Source organism: Ammospiza nelsoni, chromosome 3 (assembly GCF_027579445.1).
Source record: "Ammospiza nelsoni isolate bAmmNel1 chromosome 3, bAmmNel1.pri, whole genome shotgun sequence".
Taxonomy (NCBI): domain Eukaryota; kingdom Metazoa; phylum Chordata; class Aves; order Passeriformes; family Passerellidae; genus Ammospiza; species Ammospiza nelsoni.
Window position 1 is genome coordinate 5,983,366 of NC_080635.1, and position 25,804 is coordinate 6,009,169.

At 54.9% G+C, this 25,804-nt stretch overlaps 2 protein-coding genes across 2 annotated transcripts; both read right to left on the reverse strand.

Moving 5' to 3' along the window:
- Nucleotides 1–155: 155 nt before the first annotated feature.
- PEX6 (peroxisomal biogenesis factor 6) lies at nucleotides 156–13,912 on the reverse strand. Its single transcript, XM_059468566.1, has 17 exons — nucleotides 13,052–13,912; nucleotides 12,816–12,976; nucleotides 12,437–12,520; nucleotides 11,663–11,765; nucleotides 10,971–11,107; nucleotides 10,783–10,894; nucleotides 8,495–8,703; nucleotides 8,194–8,386; nucleotides 7,765–7,841; nucleotides 7,545–7,677; nucleotides 5,234–5,439; nucleotides 5,072–5,133; nucleotides 4,529–4,637; nucleotides 3,705–3,821; nucleotides 3,049–3,126; nucleotides 1,067–1,206; nucleotides 156–792 (listed from the first exon to the last, which is right to left on the reverse strand). Exons 1-17 carry the CDS (start codon nucleotides 13,910–13,912, stop codon nucleotides 656–658), a joined length of 2,919 nt encoding a protein of 972 aa, XP_059324549.1. The 3' UTR covers nucleotides 156–655.
- A 3,368-nt stretch (nucleotides 13,913–17,280) lies between these two features.
- On the reverse strand, nucleotides 17,281–21,228 carry VSX1 (visual system homeobox 1). Its single transcript, XM_059469117.1, has 5 exons — nucleotides 20,856–21,228; nucleotides 20,494–20,572; nucleotides 20,111–20,234; nucleotides 19,081–19,261; nucleotides 17,281–18,508 (listed from the first exon to the last, which is right to left on the reverse strand). The coding sequence occupies exons 1-5, from the start codon at nucleotides 21,226–21,228 to the stop codon at nucleotides 18,237–18,239; spliced, it is 1,029 nt and encodes a 342-aa protein (XP_059325100.1). The 3' UTR covers nucleotides 17,281–18,236.
- Between the last annotated feature and the right edge of the window lie 4,576 nt (nucleotides 21,229–25,804).

The window sequence follows — 25,804 nt, forward strand, 5'->3', positions numbered from 1 at the left end:
CATTCTGGCAGGGTGAGAGTGGCCCCACTCTAGTTCACAGGTGTGCTCCCCTCTCTACCTGCAGGACAATGATTTCTCTGTACCACCCAGCCCACCCAAAAATTTGCAGGGCCCTTCCTGAGCCTACAGACACCAACAGAAGCAACAACTTGAGGTCAGGCAGTGAGCACCTAGTGCTAAAAACACCTGTATTTATTCAGAGACTATGTCAAGTCCAGGGCAGCTGGAGCAGCAGTGCCCTGTGTCCTGCTGCCCCTCTGGCCAGCACCTCTCATTGGGGGCTGACAGTCAAACAGCAGCTGCCTCCAGCCCTGAACTTGCTGCCAAAGCAGGTGCAGTTTGAGCCTTGCTGCCCCACCAAAGAATGGCCTGTCAGCCATGGAGACACGCCTACACTGCCCACAGCTCTGTCCCTGCAAGGAAATCACCCTGCCATGTTCCCAGCAGCCACAATGCACTGCTGACACCTGAGGGACGCTCACAGAGCCCACCACCCTCCTGGATGAGCAGAGCAGCACTCCCGGCAGGCCTTGGCTTGGGAAACTGCACAGACACCATTTCCACCCAAGCTCAAAAGAAGGGAGCCCGGGAGGCATCAGAGGAGAGCAGGCAGTGCCTGTTTGTGCCTGTTCTGCAGTCCCAGCTCTGCTGAGCTTTAGGAGGCTGCAAACTTCTGCTGGATGAGTCTGTACCTGAGCAGCTCCTGCTCAGAGACTGATGGCTGCAACCTGGCAGCAGCCTGCAGAAAGTCTTCCATGGTCAGGATCAGAGCAGACTTCTCAGTATCCAGCCCTGCATGAGAGAAACAAATATGGAAGGGCTGAGAACAGGAGCAGCTGGTAAGATCCAAAAGCCATCAAAGGAAAAGCTGTGTCTCTCTCCTTCCCCCTGGGGCCAAGATGATCACATCTGCAGAGCCTGCCTGCCTGGCAGTAACCCAGAGCCCAGCACTGTGGTCCCAAAGCTGCTGAGGATCTTCTCACACAGCCCAGCAGTGCTAACTCTCCTCTCTGCCCCTGTGCTGGGCTGCTCCAACAGCTGGCACAGGTAAGGGCAGGGCTCCTACCTTCCTCAATCCACTCCACCTTGCGTTTGACAGCACACATCATGGCATCTGAACACAGGGCATAGATGTCTGCTCCTGTCAGCTGAGCTGGGCATTTTTCTAGGATGGTGGTGAGATTCACAGAAGGATCCAGTTTAAACCTGCCAAGAGAGAAAAACAGAGGTGTAAAGGCCAAGAAAAACCAGACCAGTGTGACTGGGCAGGAACAAGCAGAGTACCCATGCTTAGCTGCCTCCAGAATGTGCTCTGCATGCTCAACAAAAAAAAAAAAAAAAAAAAAAAAAAAAAAAAAAAAAAAAAAGTTTGCTTTACTGTTTTTTTCAACAGTCACTTTTCTTTGAAACATCCCTGCAGCAGGGTCCTCTCTCCTGCTAAGCAGGATCAAAGGAAACTTTGAATCACAGCACCACAGCACAGCATGGCCTGAGTTGGAAGGGATCTTAAAGATCATCCAGTTCCAACTCCCCTGCCATAGGCAGGAACACCTTCCACTGGACAAGGATGCTCCAAGCCCCATCCAGCCTGGGCTTGAACATGTCCATGGATGGGGCATCCACAGCTTCTCTGGGCCTCTCTGGTTCCAGGCTAGGAAGCACAAAGGATGTAGGAATCAGTCTTGGAACCATGGTGCAGGATGAACTCTCTAGAACACCATCTGTTTATGCCACTGGTGTTTGACTTCTCACCTAGATAAATTAAGTGTTCCACATGCCTGGGAACAACCTGCAGTCATGGCTGGATGAGAACATGTTTAATGAGGGAGTACAAACCACTGTAACCCCAAACCACCCCATGAGAGCCACCCTGCAGACAGTGAGCCTCCTTCAGCAGGAGCAGCAGCTGCTGGAGGGCATGGTGGCCAAGACACAGGGTGTGACAAGCTGCTGGCAGCCAGCCCACACTCTCACCTCTCCTGCTAACTCACAGTGACAGGCAGAGGTGATCACAACTACCCAGGACAGAGTCCCTGCAGAGGCAGTCCCAGCCACTCACCCAGCTGTGGTGGGGGGCACCTCTGCACTCCAACTGCAGGCCTTGCTTCTCTCCCTTCAGAGATGCTCTCAGGAGCTCAGAGCAGCTGGAAAAGCAGCCAAACCCTGCTGCTCAGCAATCCCACACAATCAGTGATGGGGAAGACACACAAATCACAGTCTGAACACCCCTGTGTCGCAGACATCTTTTCATGAAAAATCCTTTCCTTAGGATTTTTTCCTTCTGAGAAGCTGAGAGGGCTCAGGAACAAAATGTAAACAATGGTTATCTGCTGCTGTGGAATGCAACAGGTGCATCTGTGATTGGCCCATGCTGGATGTTTGTAATTAATTAATCACAATCAGCTGGCTCAGACTCTGTCTGAGACAGAAGCTTTGTTATCATTCTTTCTGGTTCTGTTCATAGCTTAGCTAGCCTTCTGATGAAACCTTTTCTTCTATTTTTTAGTATAGTTTTAATGTAATATATATCATAAAATAATAAATCAAGCCTTCTGAAACACGGAGTCAACATTCTCATCTCTTCCCTCATCCAAGAACCCCTGTGAACACCGTCACACCCTGAGCACCACAGGAGGAGAGGCAATGAGCTGAATGGAGCTGCCTTCACACTTGGATTGGCAAACAGCAGAGGAAATTCTCTTGCAGGAATCAAAGGGGAGCTTCCTGTCCTGCAGTTGCACGGCAGTCTTACTACACCATCAGGATCTGGCTGAGCTCCATAAGAAGAGCACATGGCTGGAAAACTCTACCAACCCCTCCACTAGGACAGGCAGGCTGAGCTCCACCCATCCTGTAGAAAAACCAGTCGCAGCTGGAAATCGCTCTGTCCTCCTGCCCTACCCACTGGCTGTGGCTCAGTGACCTCAGGTGCTCCCCAGGGCTCAGACATGAAGCCAAGATGGAGCACACGCTGTGCATCAGCCCCAGGAGGGCTGTGACCCCCTGGAAGGTGGTGTGAGGAGGCTGCAGGAGCACAGGGTCACTCACCTCCTGGTGACAGCACTCAGCACCTGCAGCTGCGACTCCCGGTCCTCGCTGATGCCCACGTAGACCAGCTTGTCAAACCTGTCAGCACAGAGAGGGCAGCTGGGCACAGGCCAAAGCAAACCTGCCCCAAGGGCTCAGCCCTGTGCACCAGGAGCTGCAGGACAGCTCATTTTGCTGTCCAGTTTGTGGGTGATACAGAGCCTGAAGCAGCCCACGTGCTGGAGAGACAGCAGACGGCTGGGGAAATGGACACACAGGACCCACCCAGGGTCCAACAACAGCAGATACAAAGTGCTGCCCCAGGACAAGCAAGTCACAGGCTGGGGGGCAGCTGTGCAGAAAGGGCCCTGGGGCACCAATTCCTGCCATTGTTTGGTGCAACAGCAGCTCCCTCATGGCCCTGCTGTGCTGCTGGGGCAGCAACCAGAGCAGTGGGGGCAACAAGCTGTGGTATCTTACACTGCTGCTGCTACAGCCACAGGCACCAGCCCCCTCCTGGCTTCCTGTGAGCCAGGGGCCTTCACAAACAATCTCTGCAGAGGGAACGTGGTGAGGACACAGTCCTGCTCACCACAGTCTCCTGAGGAGCTGTGGGGAACCCCCCTGAGTGAGGCAGGGCAGGGTGGGACATACCTGCCTGGCAGGATGGGACATACCTGCCCGGCCGTAGCAGAGCTGGGTCCAGGAGGTCAGGCCTGTTGGTGGCTCCAATGACAAACACCTCTCTGCTGGAATGAAGGCCATCAAGCTCTGCAAGGAGCTGTGAGACAACTCTGCAGGGAGCAAGACAGGACACTTAGAACTTGGCAAGTCACCCAGTGTCTCCCCTCAGCCACCAATGAAAAAGGAAAAATTGAGGCCAGTGGCAGGTCCATTTCTCAGACTTCAGCTCCTATTTCTCTTCCCTGAAGAGCCCTTACACAGCCATCCAGACTTCTCCGTCAGCACAGCCAGCAAGCACATGGGCTCACTGCAAAGTAGTGCAAATCCCAGACAGTCCTTCAGAACAGGAAGACTGGATGGGGACTACCAGCTTAGCAGCAGAGCAGAGGAGGCCTAGGGAAAATAACCCTGTTTCTGGGTATCTCTAAGCTGTACACACTTTGCTTCTACCAGGAGCACCTGAAAGGTTTCCCACCACAGGGAAACAGCAGCTAATAGGAGGGCAGAACAGCAGGGGTGTGAAGGATAACCTTGGAGAGGCCAAAGGGAGCACTTGGCAGCCACAGAAGCAGATGGAGGAGACTGTCTTAACCAAATGTTTGCACAACTAGCTTGGGCAATCGGGAACCTGAGGCAATGCAAACAGCAGTACTAATGCTCAGAGAGAAGAGACAGGCCATGCTGAGAGCTGAAGAGAGCAGAGAGAGGGAAAAACAGAGAAAGAGAGGTGGAATGGACTATGCCTTTCAGGGCAATCTCATGCACTGCAGCTGAGGCAGGAATCCTGCTCTCCCAAGGACACCTGATGCTCACTCACCTGTCCATGACACCCCCTGAATCTCCACTTCGCCCACGACTGGGGGCCAGGGAATCCAGCTCATCAAAGAAGATAATGCAGGGAGCAGCTGCCCTGGCTCTGGCAAACACTGTGAGGAGACAGCACAAAAGGTGAAAAAGACATGGAGGAGCAGTCAACAGCAACAGGACCTGCTGCATTCCCAGCAGGGAAGAGGTGTGGATGGAAACTAGATGTCCACTGTACCCCCAACTGCTCCTGCCTGAGTGTCTCAATAGAATGGGGACAAGCAGCACTGAGCAGGATGGGCCCTGAGGCTCAGCTGTGTCTCTGAGGAGCTGCTGTCCCATCAGAACACCAGGGACAGGAGCAACAGGAGCAGAGAGAGCAGGAGGGGAAGCTGCAGGCAGCAGGGAACGGACTGTAGGAGACAGCTGGGTCCAAGCCCTTGCTGAGAGCTGTGGGTGGGAGTTGGGAAGGGGGGTTTAAGCCCTGCCTCCTTCCCTGAAGCTCTACAGAGAAGCCCCATGTCCCCACATGCAGGAGCAGGATGCACGTCCTCACCATTGCGCACATTCTCCTCGCTTTGCCCGACGTACATGTTGATGAGCTCTGGTCCTTTCACACTGTGGGGCAGGGAGAGGAGGAAGCCAGTTAGAGACCCCCATGCCCTGCCAGCAGGAAGTCAGATCCATTGTGAGAACCCCCCCTCACATTTCTCCTCACCTAAGGAATGTCATGGTGCATGTTGTTGCCACAGCTTTTGCCAGCAAGGTCTTCCCTGTCCCTGGAGGCCCATACAGCAGCAGCCCAGAGCGGCACAGACCCAGGGACAGCAGCTCTGGGTGCTCCAAGGGCAGCTGGATAGTGTCCAGGATCTCCTTCTTCACCTCCTGCAGCCCACCAACATCCTGCCAGGACACTGAGGGGATCTGCCAAGAGAGGGAGAACCTTGTCAGCACTCACTCCTGAGCCCCGAGCGTGCCTGGGCAGCTCCAGCATCCAAAATCCACATTTCCCCTCTTCTGAGCTTTGCAAGGGAGAACCAAACTGTACAAACACATCCTCAGGCAGGCTGCACTCACAGAGTGTGCTTCATCTCCAGTCCTCCACTGGGAGGAGGATCCCAGGGGAAGGAGGACTCCAATCCTGCCCCTGGGATCCTAAGTCAGCAAAAAGTATCTGCAGCTTTGAGGGGAGAGAGTCTTGCTGCAGACAGCCTTTGGGATGTGTGAAGGAAGGCAAAAATAAGAATAAAAATTAAAAATTAACTGTGCAAGGGCTTCACACCTTGCAGAGGGACAGAATCTGGGCTGCCCTGAGCTCTGTGATGGCAAGGAGGATGTGACAGAGAGAAATCCTGCAGGACAGTGTATGGAACACTCACTGCTCTTGGAAGGAGGATGCAAGAACAAATTCCATGTATGCTCACGAGGGGGTCAGCTGCAGACATGTGAGGGGTCAGGGAGAACATAGAGAAGACACCAAACCTGAGATGGGTGAGCCAAGGCCTCTTGGGTTATTTTGTGCTGAGCAAAACTATCCCAGAGCATGCTGCTGCTCTGCACTTTAGGAATAGCTGGAATGCCACAGCATGCATGACATCCTCCTGAGAGTCAGAGCAGCTCTCCTGGGAAAACCCCACACTTCCTCCCACACCTGCTGGTGCCAGCACAAGTGGGGAGTTCAAAAATAGCTTAGGGCAAAATTCTTCCCCCACCTCAGCTAATTTGCATCTCCTTCCTTCACTACTGGAAATGATGTTATCTCATTTTATTTCTTTAGCTGTCCATCAGGAAAATTAGGCCAAACAAAACAAGGATTTTCAGAAAAGAAACCCAACTTTTAAAGCAAAAGGTCACTGGCCCTTCTTCTGCAGTGACAAAGGATGGAAGAGCTGCCCTCTCCTCTGCACTTTTGCTCATCCTGCCTTGCTAGAGAGACCTCTACAAACATGAGCACAGGAAAACTGCAGCAAGGTTGTTTTCAGGGGAGCACATTGTAAGTCTAAGACAGGGTGCAGACACTGCTAACAAGAGGAGGTTTGGAATCAGCTCTCTCCAGAAGGCTCAGGCTGTAAGTGCAGACAAATGTGTGACTCACCAGAAAGTGCAAGCAGGGAACTGAAAGCAATGTTGAGAGTATCCAGGTCTGCTAATGGGCTTCCTGACCACAACCAATTACTAAGAAATCAATAAAGGAATGTAAAATACAAACAAAATTAACTCCCATTCACACAGCTCACTGCTGAGCATGCTCTGTGGTTATCTGTCTTATAGCAAACTTGGCAAACACCATTAAACAGAGCTCACTGCATGAATTAAGTGGGCAGCTGGGGAAGGTGCCAGAGGAACTGCTCCAAGGCCAAGGCTTCCTGTCCTGTGCTGAACTCAGCTGCTGGCACTCATGGGCATGGAAAAGAGCTTCTGATCACTTTGCTTGGTCCTAACACCACACTGCCCAGCCAAACCAGTCACCCCAAATGCTGCTTCCCTGGGGGCCAAGCTGCTAGGGAAGATCACACCCCTTCTGAGCAGCTGACTGCTCGTTTTCTCAGACTCTCCAGGTCACTTTCTCTGAAGAAACCCCAAGTTCTTCAAACTGCCTGTCTGTCAGAAAAGTCCATCCATCCCAGCTCAAGCAGCATCCAAGGCCAGAGATGAAGTCTAAGACTTATCACACAAGGGGAGAAACTGCCCCACCAGCCTGTGTCACAGCCTCTCTGTCCCCTCAGGCCAGGTGGCTGGGGAGATCTCAGAGAGGCAGCTCTGCCCCCCAAGCTGCACAGCTGGCACCCCTCCAGCACCACTGGTCTGCATTTAGCACTGCACGAGCTTCCCTGACAAATTCCAAGCCAAGAAGGTGGAAACTGATGGGGGAAAGTCCAGAGGACTCTTTCCCACTTAAAGGTGAGGGAATACAGGGAAGGACAGAGCAGGAAACAACATGTCAGAACACAGCCCTGCAAGATCTGTGAGGGCATCTTGAGCCAAGAGCTCTGCAGAACCCAGCCCCTCCTTGTGCCCCAACATCTCACCTTTGGGGCCCCCACTGCCTGAGAGTGGGCATCATGCAGCTGCTCCAGTGCAGCACTAAAATCCTCCTCGAGCACCGGGAACCCTGCAGTGCAAAAATCCCTCTCCACTTCTTCACTCAGCCCGCCTGGAAAACTGGTGAGGAAAGAAAGGGAAAGGAGTCAGACTGTGTCCCACTAGTGGCTGCAGCCCCTGCCCTCCCCTCCCTGCTGCCTGTGCTACCTCAAGGCCTGGATGCGGGTGCAAGCAGCCCGGCTGCTGTGGGACAACAAGGCACAGAAATCTCCCAGCACAAATCCCTGTGGATGCAGAAACAAAGAGCATCAGTTCAGTCCCTCACCACAGCTACACCTAGGCCATAAAAAGCATAGGGAAAAATTCCTTGCAGAGCTGTTCCTTGAGCAAGCTGTTCCTGCTTCAAGGCTCTAGCTTCATTTTTTTTTATTAGCAGAGCTGAACATCAGCCAACACCTCTGCAAAAGGCGTGGACTAGAAATCTACTTTTAAAAGCTGATGTCTGAACACCAGGATTAGCCACTGAAGAAGTTGTTTGGGCTGTGGGAATTACCCCTTTCTCCAAGGCCAGCTGGGGGAGATTGGCCCAGCACTGCCAGCCTGGCCATGCCCACGTGCTGCTGTGCTTTTACTCACTGCAGTCCTGCGGGCCAGCTTGGACAGGCTCACTTCTTTGCCCAGAGGCAGGCTGGCAGTCAGCATGCTGAGCATCAACCTCCTCTGCTCCTCTGAAGGGGCCTCAATCTTCACCTCATGGAGGAAAGCAGTCTGCACATCTGTGGGAACATCCTGGGGCTTGCAGGTTGTGCCAATCACCAGCACGGGGTGGCTGTGGGGAGAAAGGGGACAGTGCATGGTCTCAGCTCTGTCTCTGCTTCTCCCTTGGCAGAAGCAAGCAATTACCTTGAATACCCACAATATGGTGCAGGGTCCATACCTCAGTGCTGGCTCTGTGTCCAGGAGCAGCTGCCTGAGGGTAGCAATGACCCTGGCGTCCTCCCCGAGCCCGTCTCGCTCTCTGCCAAGCACCTCGATGTCTTTGAGCAGGAGCACACAGGGCTGGTACTGCTGGGCCTGGCTGAAGGCCACCTGCACTTTCTCCTCTGTGGCTGCACTGGTGTCACTGCACAAACTGACACAATCGACCTGCCAGACACACAGACAAGGCAGTTGCAACATGCATGGCTGGGGGGACATAGGACAACATTGCACAAAGCTTTGCACGGGCAATTCATGGCTCAGATGACATCAAACTTGGTGTTTCCCAATATTTTCTGAATAAGACATTCAGGTCATATTCAAAATAGGCACGTTCTGGATGCCTTAGCATGGATAAATGGCTGTCTCTTGCTTCTCTGCAAGAGGTGAGGTAGGCAGGAGGGTCTTATCTGAAAAAGGTGAGGCAAAGGGACCAGAGAAATCAACACAGTGGATATCACAGCTCAGCAACCTCAGCTGGAAGAGATGGGAGCTGGAAGGGAGATGAGAGATGTGGAAGACAGGGAGGACAAAGTATCTTGCACAACAGTGCAGTAAGTAGAGGAGGAGGCCCAGGAAACTGCTCAACCAGTGCCAGACCGGCTCAAAGTGCAGGAGGCAGGTAAAGGTGATGGGTGTTTGGGGGGAAGTTAGAGATGGCAAGAGGCCCAGACACTGTTTACAAAGCAAACACTTGCTGAAGTCATCCAAGGGAAGAGGTGACTGGTGAGCCTTGAACAGCAGCCTGGGAACAGGCAGTGCTGCCTCCTAGTGCTGTGAGGTTGTCCAGGGAGACTCAAGCATCCCCAGCACTCCCTGAGCTTCATCCTCAGCCTGAAGCAGGGAGAACAGCTCCCTAAAGGGCAAGGACAGGGACACAGTGCAGAGGAACTCTTGTGCTCCATGTACTACAGAAAAAAAACAGGAGTTGTAGGGTTGTAAAGGCAGCAGTATCTGTATGCAAGCACTGAAAGGCAGAGAGAAAGGACAAAAAGTTGTTTATCAAGTGGTGGACATTAGATTTTCTTCCACAAAAAGAGGAATCTTCCAGCCCTATTCTTTCCATTTTTCTTCTTCTTCTTCCATGTCCTTGCAGAATTTCAGAAAGTCTCCTAGCACATGACTTTCTCTCACTTTTGCAAACATATCTCTACAGATCCAAGGAAATTAAAACATTTGTGGGATAATCCTGGGCTGTCAGAGTGAACAAAAGAGGTATGCTGGAAGAAAATAGCAATTTTAACAAGTCACTGAAGACTCTGCTGGTTCCCAGAACCTTTTGTGCTGGACAGAGACGGGTGCTAAACCTCATTTTGGCCATCCAGGCACATAACATTGCCATCAAAAGGACTTTTCCCATCCAAAGGACTTTTCCCAATCAGATGTGGTTTTGTAACAGTAGATTTCTCATCCAAATACTCTCACCTATACAGAGAAACATCTCCTTTAGCTTGCCTGCTCCCACCAGCTTCATCTGACAGTCACAGGCCTCATGCTGGCACAGAGAAAAGTAAACACCTTCCATGCTCTGCTGACCTCTCAAGCTCTTGTCAAAAATCTCTTTCAAAAAGATCTTGTAAAAATTTGTATCAGACTCTCCCTTCATTCTTTATTTTTCAAGCTGAAGAATTTATTCAGCTTTTCCCCGCACAGAAACTGGTCTAGACCCCTGATCTTACCTAGTGTACTTCTCTGATTTTTTCCAGTTCAGTTTTATGCTTTTGTGATGGGGAGACCAGAACTGTGCATGATGTTCAAGCTGTGTCAAGAAATGGATTTGCACAGCAACAGCACCCACTCTCAAGTTTGTTTCATAAAATGTGATCTGATTTTTTACACATACAGAGAGCAGAGCACGAGTTTTCAGGGGGCCATTGACATAAAACCAAATCCTTAGTACTGACAGTCAGCTGGAACTGTATCATATTCCACATTAAACCAACTCCAGTGAATTTCATCTGCCACTTCACTGCTCTGGCAGGGGGTGCTGGTGAATGTGAACACCGTCACAGGGCAGCTGTTTTACATGCCAAGAGATTTTTGAGCCACGTGCTAGCATGAAACCAAGGGCTGCTTTTCTTTTCCTTCAGCTAAAGAAGATCTCAGCATTATTTGTCTGCATCTGCACGTGCAAGCAGCTCCTGGATAGGCTCGTGTCACGGCTGCAGCAGGGCCGACTTAAAACACACCTCCATAATCCTCTGTCTGCTGTAAATCCACCAATCCACTGTGCCCAGGAGGAATTACCTTGAGGAGGTGGAGGTTGAGGCAGCTGCACACAGCTCTGACAGCCATCAGCTTCCCGCTGCCGCCGGGCCCCGAGAGGAGCACGCTGCCCACGCCGCTCAGCGCGCTGGCCCTGCAACACACACCGAGGGGAGCTCTGCCTGCGGCCCCACCGCTCCCAGGGCTCCCTCCAAGGAATTCCCACTCACCGACGGCGCAGGTGGGGCCGGAGAGCATCGCAGAGCTGCTTCACCACGTCGGAAAGCCCCGCAGGGGACAAACTGCTCCAGAACTCACTGCTGTTATGGGCTGGGGCAGATGGCACAGTGCTGTTTGTTGAACCCACCTGTGAGGAAGCAAAAACATCACCCAATAAAGACCGGTGCCAAGTGACAACATCTGCCCTGAAATGTCATTTTGCAATGGCAGGAGTGTGACAGTGGTGACAAGGGTCTTCAGGGTGAGAGAGAGACAAGAATGATGAATCTATGTTCAGAAGGCTTGATTTATTACTTTATGATATATATACTACATTATAACTATACTAAAAAGAAGGAAAAGTTCTCAGAAGGCTAGCTAAGCTAACAATAGAAAAAGAATGAATAACAAAGGTCTGTGTCTCAGCAGGGAGTGAGACCCAGCTCTGCCGTGAGTGGTCAGTAAATCTAAACATCCACAGGAGACCAATCATGGATCCACCTGTTGCGTTCCACAGCAGCAGATAACCATTGTTTACACTTTGTTGCTGAAACTTCTCAGCTTCAGCAGGAAAACTCCTAACGAAAGGATTTTAATGAAAAGATGTCTGTGACACAGGAGGCACAAGCCTCCACAGGTACATTTGTCATCCACAGTGCAAGCTCAGCCTCAGATCTCCCCCCTCTGCTCTCCACCATCTCACCAGATAGAGAGACGTGTTCTGGGTGTCCACCAGGTAACCCTCGGACTGCTCGCCTTCCACCATGCCAACAATCTTCTTCACCTTGAAATAAAGCTCTGGCCACCTAAGGGAAAACAAAAAAAGCATTCTGAAGTGCTTAGCCAAGATCTTGAAGGAAGGAACAATATAAATGTCAACAAGAAGACAGCTGATAAGCACAGGTAAGCAGAAAAACTCTTGTCCTCCTGCAGTATGCACAAGGATCAGCCAATGGGAATGTTGGGAATGCCACTGGGAGCACCCTAATCCTGATACAAAGGGGATGTTCTCCCATTTAGCACTACTGTCCCAAAGCCACACGAGCAAAACCAAGAAAGGCAGAACTGGTGGCCAAACACAAAGTTAATCTAACATGAACTCCTAGGGCTTATATGCACATTTTGTTGTTTGTCACAAGTTGAGAAGCCCAGCTCCCACTTTGTTTTGTTTATGTGGCTCTGACTGCCCTCAAGCCACCCTTTCCTCTTCACTCTTTATCCCCATCAGTTGCTCTACCTCTCTTTCTCCTTTTTCCCTTCCCAACTATTCAAATGAGCTAACAGAGGCCTCCCTCTTAGCTTCAGCCCTCCATAATCCAGCAAAAATATTTCCCTCTTTGCAGTATATTAACAGACAGATAAAGACACTAAAATCCAGGGATAGATCAGAACGGAATAAACTGATTTCAAGAGAGTCAATAATGGAAAAGCATCTTCGCTCTTCTGATACCAATAGAGCCACAGTGAGTTGACCTACCTTAGGAACTTGTCTGCATTTAGTTCTATAAACTCAGCATTTCCAAATGTTGGAACACACAGGATGTCTCCCTCTTGGACCAGCCTACAAAAAACCCAGAGAGTTTCACCAGCGAAAGAGAGTAAATCCTTCTGGTTGTGTGGCCTCCCTGCCCTGCATCACTTGTGTTTTTACAGAAATGACAGAGATTTGAGGATGACTTTTGAAGGACAGGACAAGAAGTGTTGTGTCCAAGCAGAGCATACTCCTGACAGGACAATGCAAGGGGATATTCTAAAGCTACACAGCACCCGCACTGGGGGCGTGGATGCGCACATCCCCAGCGTGCGGCACAGCCGGACAGCGCCTCTGCCCCGAGCGCGCACAGCGCACAGCTCACCGCGGCGTTTCGAAGTGCCTGTAGAGCACGCAGCCGTAGCTCCCCCGGCTGTTGTACGCCGGCGAGCACACGATCTCCAGGTGCAGCTCCTTGGCGAACGGCGGCACAGACAGCACGGACCGGCTGCCCTTCCCATCCGCGGCTCCGCTCCTTTCGTACCTCTGCGGAGGGCACGGGGCGCACCGTGAGCTGCGGCTGCCGCCGCCCCGCTCCCCGTCTGCCCGGCCGTGGCTCACCTGCAGCCGGAGCTGTGCGGCGGCGGCGGGGTCGCAGCCCAGGTTGAAGGCCAGGGCCGGGGCCAGCAGCGCGGTGCCGTCGGGCGGCCCGCGGCGGGCGGCCCGCGGGTACTCCCATGGCGGCGGCCGCGCCAGCAGCGCCGCCAGGTGCTCCCGGGCCGCGCCCTCGGCGCCCACCCGCACCCACTCGCCCTGGAACAGCCCCAGGGCCAGCAGCCCGCGCCGGCTCACCCACAGCTCCGCCCCGCCGCCGCCGGCCGCCCCGCCGGGCACCGCCCGCAGCCGCGGCCCGGAGGCGGCGGCGGCGAAGCGGGAGACGAGGGGCGGCGCGGCGGCGGACGGGGGGCGGCCGCGGGCGGTGCCCGGCGGGGCGGGCGGCGGAGGGGCGAGGGCGGTGCGCGTCCCGCTGCCCAGCAACCCCTGCAGCGCCGGGCGCGCCTCCAGCACCAGCGGGCCCGGCCCGGGGCCCGGCCCCGGCAGCGCCTCGCCGCGCCGCGCCAGCACCGCGCCGCCCGCCAGCCTCCCGGCCCGGCCCGCCGCCCCCAGCAGCACCCAGGCCAGCGCCGGCGGGCGCCGCACGGGCCACACGGCAACCCTGCGGCCGGCCGCCAGCCCCAGGCGCCGCAGCAGCGCCCCGCGCAGCCACAGCTCCGCGCCGCGCCGCCCGCCCGCCTCCAGCGCCACGGCGCTCAGCAGCACCGGCTGCGCCCCGCCGCGCCCCGCCGGCCGCACCGCCAGCACCAGCGCGCCGCCCCGCCCGCGCAGCGCCGCGCACAGCCCCGCCGGCGCCAGCAGCAGCGCCGTGGCCGGCCACAGCTCCGCCGGCGGCGCGTCCAGCGGCCGCAGCACGGCCACCGCCATCGCGCCGGCAGCGGGGGCGGAGCGGGGCGGAGCGGAGCGGGGCACAGGCAGCGGGGCCGGGCCGGGGCGGAGCGCGGTGCCCGCCACACCCCGGGCAGGCCGCAGAGCGGCGGCGCGGGGCGGTCCCGGGCCGGGTTGGGACTCTGTGCTCCGGCGCTTGTTCCGAGCCGTGCGGGCGGCAGCGACACCCGGTGACGGTGACACTCGGGCCCGTCCTCCCCGGCTCCGGGAGCCTGCAGCCAGAACCTGCGGGTTCCCCTTCCCAGAGGGGGAAGGTGGCCAAAGAGGCGGGCGGGGATTTTGCTGTTCCGCGCCCCCCGCCGCGAGCCTCGCGGCCGCACAGTGCGGGAATGAGAGAAAGGGCACTCGGTGCCCTCGCCTGTGGCAGCCTGTGGAGATTTTGCGGGCTGGACACGTGCACCTGGTTTAAAAGAATGGGTTTGTATTGGTGTTAGTGCTGAATTAACCTAGGAAGTCATAGAATAGTCTGAGTTGGAAGGGACACAGAATCATTCAAGCCCAACTTCTGTCCCTGCACAGGACAAGCCCAGTAATCACAGAGAATGCCCGAGAGTATTGTCCAAACACCCACTGAACTCTGTCGGGCTTGGTGCTGTCACCGCTTCCCTGGGGAGCCTGTTCCAGTGCCCAACCACCCTCTGGGTGAAGAAGCTTTTCCTAATGTCCAAGCTAAACTTCCCCTGATAGAGCTTTAGAGCCATTCTCTCGGGTCCTGTCGCTGGTCACCACAGACAAAAGATGAGCGTCTGCCCCACTGCTTTAATCGTGCAGACTGCGATGGCGTCTCTCCTCAGCCTCCTCCAGGCTGAACAGACCAAGTCACCTCAGCTGCTCCTCACAAGGATGGCTCTTCACCATCTTCGTAGCCCTCCTTTGGAAGCTCTCTAACAATTTTAATGTCTGTTTTACATGGCAGCGCCCAAAACTGCCCCCAGAACTCGAGGTGAGGCCGCCCCAGGGCAGAGCAGAGAGGAACAATCCCCTCCCTCACTCATCCAGCAGGCGATGCTGCGCCCGATGCACCCCAGGACAGGGTTGGCCTGTGTGAAAAACGCCAATCACTTGCCTTTAAAATTTTAAAAGTTTAATAGTAATAAAATGGTTCTTAAAATAGTAATACAATTAGAGTAATAATAATTTGGACAAATTGAATTAGGACAATATGAGACAAGGAATACAACGAGTTATGGACGTCCGGGTACCTTTTTCAGGGCAGCATCAGCCTGAAAAAGGACCCACGTTAACAGAGGATTAACCCTTAAAAACAACAGCCTGTTGCATATTCATACACCTCATACATGATGCATAAATTCCATTCAAACACAGGATTCTGTCTGGTAATCATCAGCTTCTTCCTTCTAATCCTATCAGCCTCTTCGAGGCAGGAAGAAGTTCTTTTCTTCTGCTAAGAGGGCACTAAATTCTTTTTCTCTGAAAGATTTAGGTGTCCTGTGGCTGCTCTCTGGTGCGAGTGCCTCGTTCTTTTCTAAAAAAATCCCACTAACATCGTTCTTATTTTAATTACAAAAGTTACCTTTTAATTACAAGACTACATTTATTAATTAAAATGTTAATACTTCCTCCCCTCCGCTCCCCTCTCCTCTCGTGTCCCATCGCCCTGCTCCACACGAGGGAGCGCTTACAAAGCGTTCGGGCTCGCTCGCTGAGCTCCCAGTCTGAAAATCCAACCATCCAACCTGCGGCTTGGCAGCATTGGCCAAAACAAAGTGACACAGATATGAACATTGCCGAAGCTGTACGGAAATGGCACCGTGAAGATGCTTCTGCAAATGCAGCCCTGCAGCCTTCTCTGCTCTGGGCCCGTCACTGGGATGTAAGAAAACTCCGTCTACCAGTGGTTGGGCCATTTTATCTCTGCTTTAAAATATATATTATATTAAACCTATACTAAAAGAATAGAAGAAAGGATTTCATCAGAAGGCTAGCAAGGAATAGAAAAGGAATGATAATAAAATCTTGTGACTGCTCACAGCCTCAACACAGGTGGCTGTCATTGGTCATCAAGTAAAAACAATTTTCACATGCTGGGGAAACAATTCTCTAGGTCACATTCCAAAGCAGCAAAACATGGAGAAGCTGAAGCTTCTCAGGAGAAAGATCCTTGCAAAAGGATTTTTCTTAAAATATGTCTGTGACAATGTTCTGCTGGGCTCTGCTAGAGCAAGCCCAGCACTCGTGGCTGAGGGATGCCCGGGGCTCCTTACAAAGGGAATTTCATGGCACCGGGCCCTGGTGTGGTCACCAGGACGGCTGTGAGGTCTCACATGGAGCAGTGGAGATGTGTGCAAGTGGCAGCCATTGGCTGGCATCAGGGTCACACTCTTGTCACCGAACCAGCACTGGCTGAGCCATGGCTGGGTCTGGCTGCCACTGATCTCAAGATGGATCAAACCTGAAGCAACAACCAGAATGTGCTGCCCTGCTGCTATTGCTGCTCCAAGCAGTGACCTTGGAGGACAGTGGACACTTCCCTGCCAGTCGCCCTCCTCTTGGCTCCTCCTTGCCAGCCTGTGGTGAGCGCTGGGATCCCACCAGGCACTGCCAGGAGCCTCCCTGTGCATGCTGGACCCACAGAGTCTCCCCTTGTAGCGCTGGTGGTGGTGACGTGCCTGCTCTCACAGCCCTGCAGCCAGCACAAGGCAAGGAGCCAGGCCATCTGCACGCAGGCAGACCAAAGGGGGAAAAAATAAATAAATAAATAAAAAGGATTGCAAGCATCCAGTGCCAGCGTGGCACAGCCCAAATAAAAGGTTTGCAGATGCTGCTCAGGCAGGATTAGGCCTCCAATGTGCTAAGTCTCGGCTCTCAGTGAGCCTAATTGCTGCTGCAATAAGCCCTGGCTGGTCCTTTCCTGAACCGTGCTCCCCACAGCCCCCCCAGCAAACTTTTTTTTTTTTTTTTCTTTTCCCTGCAAAGCTTGTAATTTGCCATGCATGTGTTACCCCTCCCCACAGCAGCCTGGAGGGGTCTGGCCAAGCCAAGGAGGGGAAAAGTAGGAAATCTGCATGTGCCACTTACTGCTCTGCTCTTCCCAGGAAATGTCCCCCCTCTGTCCCCCTGCCCAGCACAGCCTGCAGCTGCAGCTGTGAGCAGCCAGGCCCAGCAGCAGGGACAGCACCACTACCTGCCCCACACACCCCCTGAGCTGTGTCACGACACTTTCCAAATTGGAATTACTCAGATTTTGATAATTTTCCGTTATGTTTTGGCTGGTGGATGAAACTGGAGGTGTTCCAGGAGAGCTGTCGAGGCGTGTGCATGGGCCAGTTCAGCAGCTGCCATGAGATGTGTCAAAGGAAGGTACAAATTGCAATAGAGAGCATGAAAACCAAAGATACACCACAATTTTATTTATGGATGTGTAATAAATAAATGGTGGACAATACAGGAAGAGCCACATTCAAAAATCCAGATTACTAAAGTGCTTTTAGACATAAATATAGGGTGACCAAGAAACAGCTCTGACATTAACACTTTTTACAGACAATTACAAAATATCTTCTTATGTCACTTCACAAAATTGTTTAATTGCTCCAGGGTACTATGGCTTGCTTTTCAAAAAGGTCTGTTCTATCATGCATAGTGTGGCAAGTGACATTCAAGAGTGTACAAAATCATTGCATAAACAAAAACCTCCTTACCCCCTTCTCCCAGATACGAGTTAAGGAAGATACACAGTGTAAATCCAGTGATAAGGCTGCATTGGCAGGCTAGATCCTCAGGGAATATAAACCTGCCTGGCTGTCAGGTTACACCAGCTTGAGGATGAACCCTACCATGTTTAAAAACCCTGCTGAGGTGGAAGATTTGTGTGCTGGGCGTGGAAGGACTCGCACACGGGTGGGGTGGAAGCGCTTGGAGAAGGCGTCTGTAAACTCCTGCACCATCCTTGCCCCTGCATGCTGGAGGAGGGAGCAACTCCCAGTGGGCTGCTCCTCTTTGTGCTTCTGGCTAGCTGGGGGAGTGGTCCCAGCACGGAGGGGAAGGGAAGGAAGGAAGGAAGGGGGCTCCTCCCCAGCAGCAGTGGGTGCTGACCGCAATGCGCGCCTGTCCTCGCACTGCCCCCGTCCCCTCTGCCACCCTCCACCCTGGCTCTGCTGAGAAGTGAACAGCTTCAAAGTGAGGGGACGAGGGGATGTGTGTGCCCAGTTTTTAAAATGCCCTGAATTTGGATAAAAGTTCCGTTATTTAAGAAAAAAAAAATATATATATCAATAAATCAATAAATATTATGGTGTCGCCAGGATGCTGTGAGGTCTGGCCTCCTCCAGGCAGCCCAGGCTCAGTGGTCCCTGTCCTTCTGCTCTGAGGAGGGCTCCCCGTTGATGTACTGCCTCAGCACACCCCTCTTCTCGTGCTTGGCTGTCCTGGAGAGGTCGATGGCTGTGTCCTCTGAGTCTTTTGCAGGCCCAAGCTTGTCAGAGCCCTTCTGGGAGCTGGCCTGCATCCCTTTGAGTTCCTCCTCCTCCTCCTCCTGCTCCACTCGCCAGCCATCTGCCAGCTTCTCTTGGCTCTCTGCCTTCCTGCTTACCTCCATGGACTTTTTGTGCATACCTTGCAGAGGGGAGAGAGAAAAGCCAAGGGTACCGGTTGCTTATTTCTGCTTGGGAAGGCTCAGAATCACCTCCTGAATTACTGCTGCTTCCCACAGTTCTTGCCTACATCCCAAGGAAAGCTCTCTACCAGCTTTTCTCAACCCAGAGCCCTGCCACCTGCTCTCTGCAGCCCAAGGGGATGGCTTGTGTCAAAATTAGTCTGTGCCTTCCCTGTAGCAGGGAAGGCTTACAGGGAATGTGTGCTGTGATGACCCATTCCAACCTGGAATGAGCAGAGGGTAGCTCTGAGGTAGCTCTGAGGTATCTCCAGTTTAGAGGCAGGTGGTGGTGAATTCTTAGATGCCTTGCAACTCCTTGATACCCACCCACGTGCAGGCACCTGTCTGACCCAGCAGCAAAAGGTTTTCCTTTCCCTAGCTGTTCTTTGCAAGGAGGAAGCGGAAAACCGAGGGCACTTGGCGGCCTATATACAGCTCTGGGCCAGGGAGGCCCCATTCCTTTCTGCAAAAGGGTGAGGGCAGCCAGATGAAAGAAGAATCTGAGCCCTGAATGCCCCAGGTTCCCACTCACCCAGCAGCCACGGGGCGCAGGATCCCACCAGGCCGCTCTTGGCGGAGTTGAGGATGGACTCGGGCAGGGGGATGGAGTGCCGCACCATGGCGCCGTACAGGCCGTACTCCGCCATCACGCTGCTGCGGCCCCAGCACTTCTCCCGCTTCCGCCACTTGGCTCTTCGGTTCTGAAACCAAACCTTCAGGGGTAACAGCCAGGAGAGCATGGAGGGGTGGGTTGGAGAGGAGACAGCCCCCACAGGCCGGTGTGTGTCCCGTGGGGAAGGAGGGAATGTGCGTCCAGGGCAAGGCCAGCCGTGGGGGTGCGTGCAGGGGTGGGTGTGCAGACGCCGTGTGGGGAGGGGTGTGAGGGAGGGCACACACGTGGGTGTCAGAGACGGGAGGAAGGGGGGGAGAGGGAGCACATGTTAACATCAGGCTGGTGGTGACACAGGAGGGTGATCCCAGCCAAAGTCACCCGATGCTGCTCGACCTGCCCGTGGGGCCTCCCTCCACAAAGCACCAACCTCTCCAGAAAAAGGGCTCCATAATGCAGTGACCAATGATGACAGAAGTTGCTCAGGTCCCTCTTCCCACCCCACTCCTCTATTTGAAGGTTCAAGGCAGCAGATATAACCATGCTGCTGCCCAGACCACCACCTCATTGTTAAGCCCCTGAGCTGTTCCATAGGGGAGCAAGATCAGGCCCTAAAATGCCATGTGTCCCTCAAAGGGGCAAGCCAGTGAGCCAGCTCCTGTGTCACAGCTTGGCCCAGCAGCTCCAAATTGCTCCCAGCTCCTGCCTGAGCGGGAGGACAGAGCCAAGTTGCCAGCAAAGAGCGACTGCTGGGGCCAGCTCAGTGCCTTGGTTCTGCATGTCCATCGGGAGGCTGTTTGATGCCAGCAGGCACAAGCTGAGCCTCCCCCCGGGCATTTCGGTGCCACCACGCTCCCACCACCTGCACCCACTGCCACAGAGCAGGGGACACGGCCGGGTGATGGCAGCCTGCAGATTCCTCGTGAGAGAGAGGAGCGCTGCAGCCACCTACCTGTATCCTGTCCTCCGGCAGCTCCGTCTTCACAGCCAGCATCTCCCGGGCATACACGTCGGGGTAGTGCGCTTCATTGAAAGCCTTCTCCAGCTCCTCCAGCTGGTGAGCTGTGAATACGGTCCTGCCGAGAGGAGAGAGCATCCTGTCACACCGTCCGGACACTTGGGCAAGCAGCGAGGCTGGCAGCCCCCACACGCTGAGGTTTTCTTCCGGAAAATCCTCCCCACACCCCAGCTGCAGCCCTCCTCTTTCCTCCTTTTCCTCCCTTTATCCCCCTTGGGGGTACCGACCTCCCCAGCCCGGGGAGAAGAGAAACAGCGACAGGATGGTGGCAGCAGGAGGAGGTGAGAACGGGGACAGAGCCTGGTTCCCAGCGCTACCTGTGCCGGCGTTTCTTCCTCTTGATCTGGGAGCTGGACATCTTCAGCTCGCTGGCGTCCCCGGACAGGCTGTCCTCATCTGGCAGCAGCATGCGGGAGGGCAAGAGTCACGTTCCCGTCGGGAGCGGGGCACCCGAACGCGGCTCCCCGAGGACGGTTCCAGCCGCCCGGGGGCACGGAGGGGTTCCCTCCCCGAGCTGAGCCCGCACCGGTGATGCCATCCCGGGGCAGGGGTGGGAGCCCGCGTTGCCGGAGGGCGAAAGGCTCGGCAACCCGGCGGGACGATGATGCGGGGCAGCCCCGGCAGCGGCTCGGGACGGGGGTCCCCGTGCGCGGCCACCCCGGACCCCGACCCCGCTCACCGGAGATGTTCTCCTTGTGGCGGCGGGCGGCGGGCGGCGGCCCGGGCGGCGGGCGGGGGCCGCGGGCGGGCAGCAGCGGCAGCGGGGCGGGCAGCAGGCACGGGGCGCCCGGCGCGCCCAGGCTGCACAGCAGCCCCAGCCCCAGCCCCAGCGCCCCGCCGCCCTCGTAGCCGCCGGTGGCGGTGGCGGCCGGGGGGGGCCCGGGGGGCGGCTGCAGCTCGGCTTCCAGCCCCAGCAGGTCGGTGATGGCGAAGCCCTTGGCCCGCAGCCCCGCGCCTCCCGGCCGCGCCGCCGCGCCCGGTGTCACCGGCACGGGCACCGCCACCGGCCCCGCCGCCGCGCGTTCCCCCGACGGCTCCGCCCGGCCCGGCATCGCCGCCGCCGCCGCCTGGCCCGGCCCCCGCCGCCCGCCGCCCTTTTTATCGTCCCGCCGCCGGTGCCGGCTCCAATCACACTCCAGACCGGCGGGGGGGCGCTCCCAATCCCGGGATTATCAGCCTCGGTGCCCCCCCCCGCCCGCACGGGTCCCGCGCCCCTCCCCCGGCGCTCCCGGGCCGCCGCCCGGCCCCCGCCGCCCTTCTCGCCGTCCCTCCCTCCGTTCCCCTCGGCCCCCGCCCCTCGGTGCTCACCGCCCCCCGCCGGGCCCCTGCGGTTGCGCTCGGACCCTCTCCAGGACCCCCTCTCTGTGCCCGGCCCGCTCGCCCTGTTGCCCTCCGTGCCCCATAAATCCGTCTCGCATTCCCTTGGGTTCCCTCTCCGGGTTTCCTCCCAGGAAGTCCCTGCTGTGTCCCTGTGTCCCCACATCCCCTCTTCCACTCCCCAGCACCCCCATTCCAGCCCAGGACTCTTCAGCCCCACAACCCAGATGGGACATCCCACTGGGCTCAGCACCCTAGAGACGGGGATGGGAACAGGCACAGCCTCCCCTGACCCCAGGTGTCTTGTCACCCGGGCCAGGGCCACCCCGAGGTGCCTGGCCTCAGTGCTCCCTTTTGCTCCCAGATTCTTGCACCTGGGCTGCAATTTTTTTCCCCTCTTCCCTTCATCTGTTGATGGAAATGATTTACAACCGGCTTACATGGGCCGCCTGATCCAGGCCTTCATTGGACGGTCAGATTAACCGAGGGTCCTTCTGATAAAGATAATTACAAGGGGACTCCGCATTAACTTTGCATTATTAAAGAAAGACCCAAATCTCCCATCGCAAGCTGTTCCCAGGATTAGCAGAACAATAACTTTCATTTAGGATAATTGCCGTGGCCGGCACTGGGGGCTGGCTGGCGGGGGGGAACCCTCTGGACCATCGTGCTTCTCACCAAGAAAGGCAAACGGGTGTGAGGGGAGTGGGGGGTGGGCAAGTGTGGCCACCAATTCGGGGTGCTCATGTTCTCGGGATGAAGGGATGCTCAGGGCATCCCCACCCAGAGCTGCCCCCTGTCCGGACACAGAGCACCCCGGGAGCCCATTGGGCATCTTCACTTCCCCAGAGTGGTTTTGCTGCAGTTTTGCTGGAATAGGAGACTTTCACTGCTAGGCAGGGAGGATCTGCCACAGTAATTAGAAGTCATAATCCGGCCACCACCCACAACAAATTTCCTGTTCGAGCAGATATTAGTGGTTAAAACCCTAATTTTTGATGTTGTCCCAGAATCAGCTTGATTTCAGCAGTTTACATTGAGGCTGAGCTGTTGGGAGAGATGATGAAGCCTTAAATATGCATATGGCCTAGGCATTTGGAAAGTTTGGGGATAAAGCACGTATAATTGCTCCTAATCAGTTTATGAAACATAAAAGCTCAAACCCAAGAGAAAGCCGATAGACGCAGAAATGGAAATAGCGATTAAATCTCCCCGTGCTGGCAAGGTGGCCTGGATATGGCGCTGCCTCCCAGGGCCAGGGTGAGCGAGGCCGTGCCCTGGGGGACAGGGACACACCTGCTCCTGGGACAGGACACTGGGACGGGCTGTGGGGACACTCCTGCTGCACCCCCAGCTCCCCCAGGCACGGTGAAGATGGGCACCTCCACCAGTCCTTTGGACAATAAATCAGTTAAAGGATATCTTGATATATGCTCATCAGATAGGATTAGCTGGGATTAGACTAATCAGTAAATGTTTCTCTGCTCATTATTTTCTAAGGAAGATTTTCAGCTGATTCTCCGACGCCGAAAGATTATTAATCGCTTAAAGAGCAGAACATCAAACATCGCCCCTTGCTCTAATTTCCCTGGGGTTTGCCCCCCCTCTCCATGGGCAGGGTGCCTGTGCCAGCCGGCCCAGCAGCCTCAGGGTGCCCCAGCAGCCAGAACCTCCATAGGGCTCTACCAGAGCAGCCCAAGGCCACAGGACCCCAGGCTTGGTGGAGTCCCATGTCCCAGGGGGTGAACACTGCCTGCAGCTGATGCTGGAGCATCCCCATCCCTGCTGCTCTTTGCAGGACTAGGGACACAGCCAGCTGGGACAGTCCCCAGATTGTCCCCTGCTCCACCACTGTGTCAGACACCTGCCATGACCTGCAGGATGGAGGGCACACATGATGGGATGGATACCTGGAGCTGTCCCACTCAGAGCCCAGAAACAAGCCTTAGGGGATTACAGACACATGCAGGATTTTGGCAGACCCTCCTCAGCGGATGATAACCCCAGAGCCAGCATTTGGGGGGATTTTGGAGTCTCTGTCTTCACCGTGGGCTCAGGGAAAACCCTCAAGGATGTGCACTCATCCTGCAACCACCTGCTGTAGCAATGAGGAGGGGGCAGCAAGGAGAAGGTATTGAAGGGCCTGGTTTAGGGGATTAGTAATGGGATAAGACAGCTTTCACCTCCCTGGTTTAGATATGAATCAGGTCAATAATAAAGGACCATCTGACAGTTTCAGGCAGCTCGGGGTGGAAGAGGCTCCTGTGCCCCAGGCTGGATGGAGAACCCATGTCCAAAAGGCCAGCTCTTACTGCACATCCATCCATGGTACCTGCACCAGCAGTCACTGCCCAGTCCTCCTCCCCAGCTCCACATCCCACACCTGCAGCAGCTCTTGGCACACCAGCACAGGAGCAGGCAGGATCCTGCTCCCCAGGGATGATGCTGGCACCACAACCCTACACCTGCTGTGTAGGGCAAGCCCAGCCCTGCTGTTGGTGGCCTTGCACAGGGGCAGGGTGACCCAGAGGTGGAGCCAGCAGGGTGAGCAGCCAGCTGATGGCGACACAGGCAGTGTGGCAAGGGTGGGAACCTCAAGAAGCACGGACAGAAGAAGAAGGGCTTTTCTTCTGTCTCCTGCACATCCTGCTGGGAACACGGGGAAGTGGTGGCTGCTGTGAAAGCATTGTCTCTGATACTGAGTGAAAAGGAACTGAGAAACAGGCCACAGCTAGGGGAGAAGGCAGCAAAGAGGGGGTGTTGCAGCCAGTCCCATTTGTCTTTTGCAAGGCTAAATCCCCACCTCTAAGTTACAGGTGAGCCTCCTCCTTGAAATGCAGGCAATGAGACCTTCCTCAGGGGTGGATTGTGTGCACACCCCTGGCCAGTTAGGAATGGGTATATGCAGTGGCCAAGAACCAATCATTTTGGGGTGATGGATTTGCAGAGGCAGACAGTGTGAACAGGTTAAACGAATCAGGGAACCTGTGCTCCCTGCACTGTCAGGCTGTGGGAAGTGCTTCCTTTGCAGCTCCAATGGATGTGGGTGAAGCAGAGGGTTTGCAGGCTGAGCACAGCCACAGCTGGCCACGCACCACCTGCTCAGTGCTGCAGCATCACCAGCCCAGCTGACTGCAAGTGTTGTCAGCCCTAATTTGGCACGGGGGGTCCCTTTCCTTGTCCACGCACCCCAGAGACATCCCTACTAATTCCTCTGCACAGATTTCTGTCTTAAGGCATTTGCCTTTGATTAAAACCAGAAGAGCAGTCACGGTTTAAGTGGAGTTTAAGAGCAAAGCATGTGCCCCCACACAGGGCGCTCACATCTGGAGTGTCACGGATTTAATCAAACTGCTGGGAAGTGCCACATGCAGACAGCTGTCACAGCAGCCTGGAGCCCATCTCCTAATTAATTCCTAGCCAGCACAGGGCAAACAAATGGCCAGCAAGGTGCTGCACCTACAGCATCAACTGTGAGCATGGCTGGCAGCTGGTGAGCGAGCAGAGCTCACCCTGCGTATCTCCAAGGAGCTGTTGGTGATGGAGCCCATGGCAAGTGCTGTTCCTACTCCTGGGGCTTGTTCCAGAGGTGTATGTATGGGAACAGGAGGGACAGAGTGCTCAGGAAGGAACCCAGATGGAACAGGCACAACAGTGGTAGCTCCGATTTCTGGTTGCTCCTTCAGCTGCTGCTTTTTGTTTCTCCTCCCTCTTGCTTCTGCCAAACTTGTTGCTTTCTAGTACCATTTATCTGCCCATCTCACATTCCCATGGGCAACCCCCTCTTGTCCTGTACAGGATGTGTGAGCTGGAACACACAACCCTCCCCAGAGATGCTCTGCCTGTTGCTACCCAGGGCCTGGCACCTGATGCCACAGCCTTAAGCAAAATCTGGGCAATGGCAAAACAGGTCAGACCCAGACTCGGTTCTCCTTGGTGCTCATTCACAGCTCATTAAAGCTAATTGAAATGACTACCAAAGCTGGGTCTATGTGGGTGTTTGGAAGCTCTGGGCACAAGGCACAACTAGGCTGGGAATATCCAACTGTGAGGAGCCCCAAACTAGCCGATGGACTGTCCACTCCAATTAGCCCCACAAAGGAGCTATTATTCCTTTGCACTATGCTTGTCTGATTACTTTATCTTATTATTTTTTGATCATTCCTCCAAAATGTGCTAATTAAACAGAAATCATCAAGTCAATTAGAGAAACTCTCATTAAAGCCGAAAAGAAAAGAAAGTATTGGCAGAAGAGAAACGGCTGTGAGGGTCCCAAACACACACAATAGCTGCCATATTCATTAAATCAGC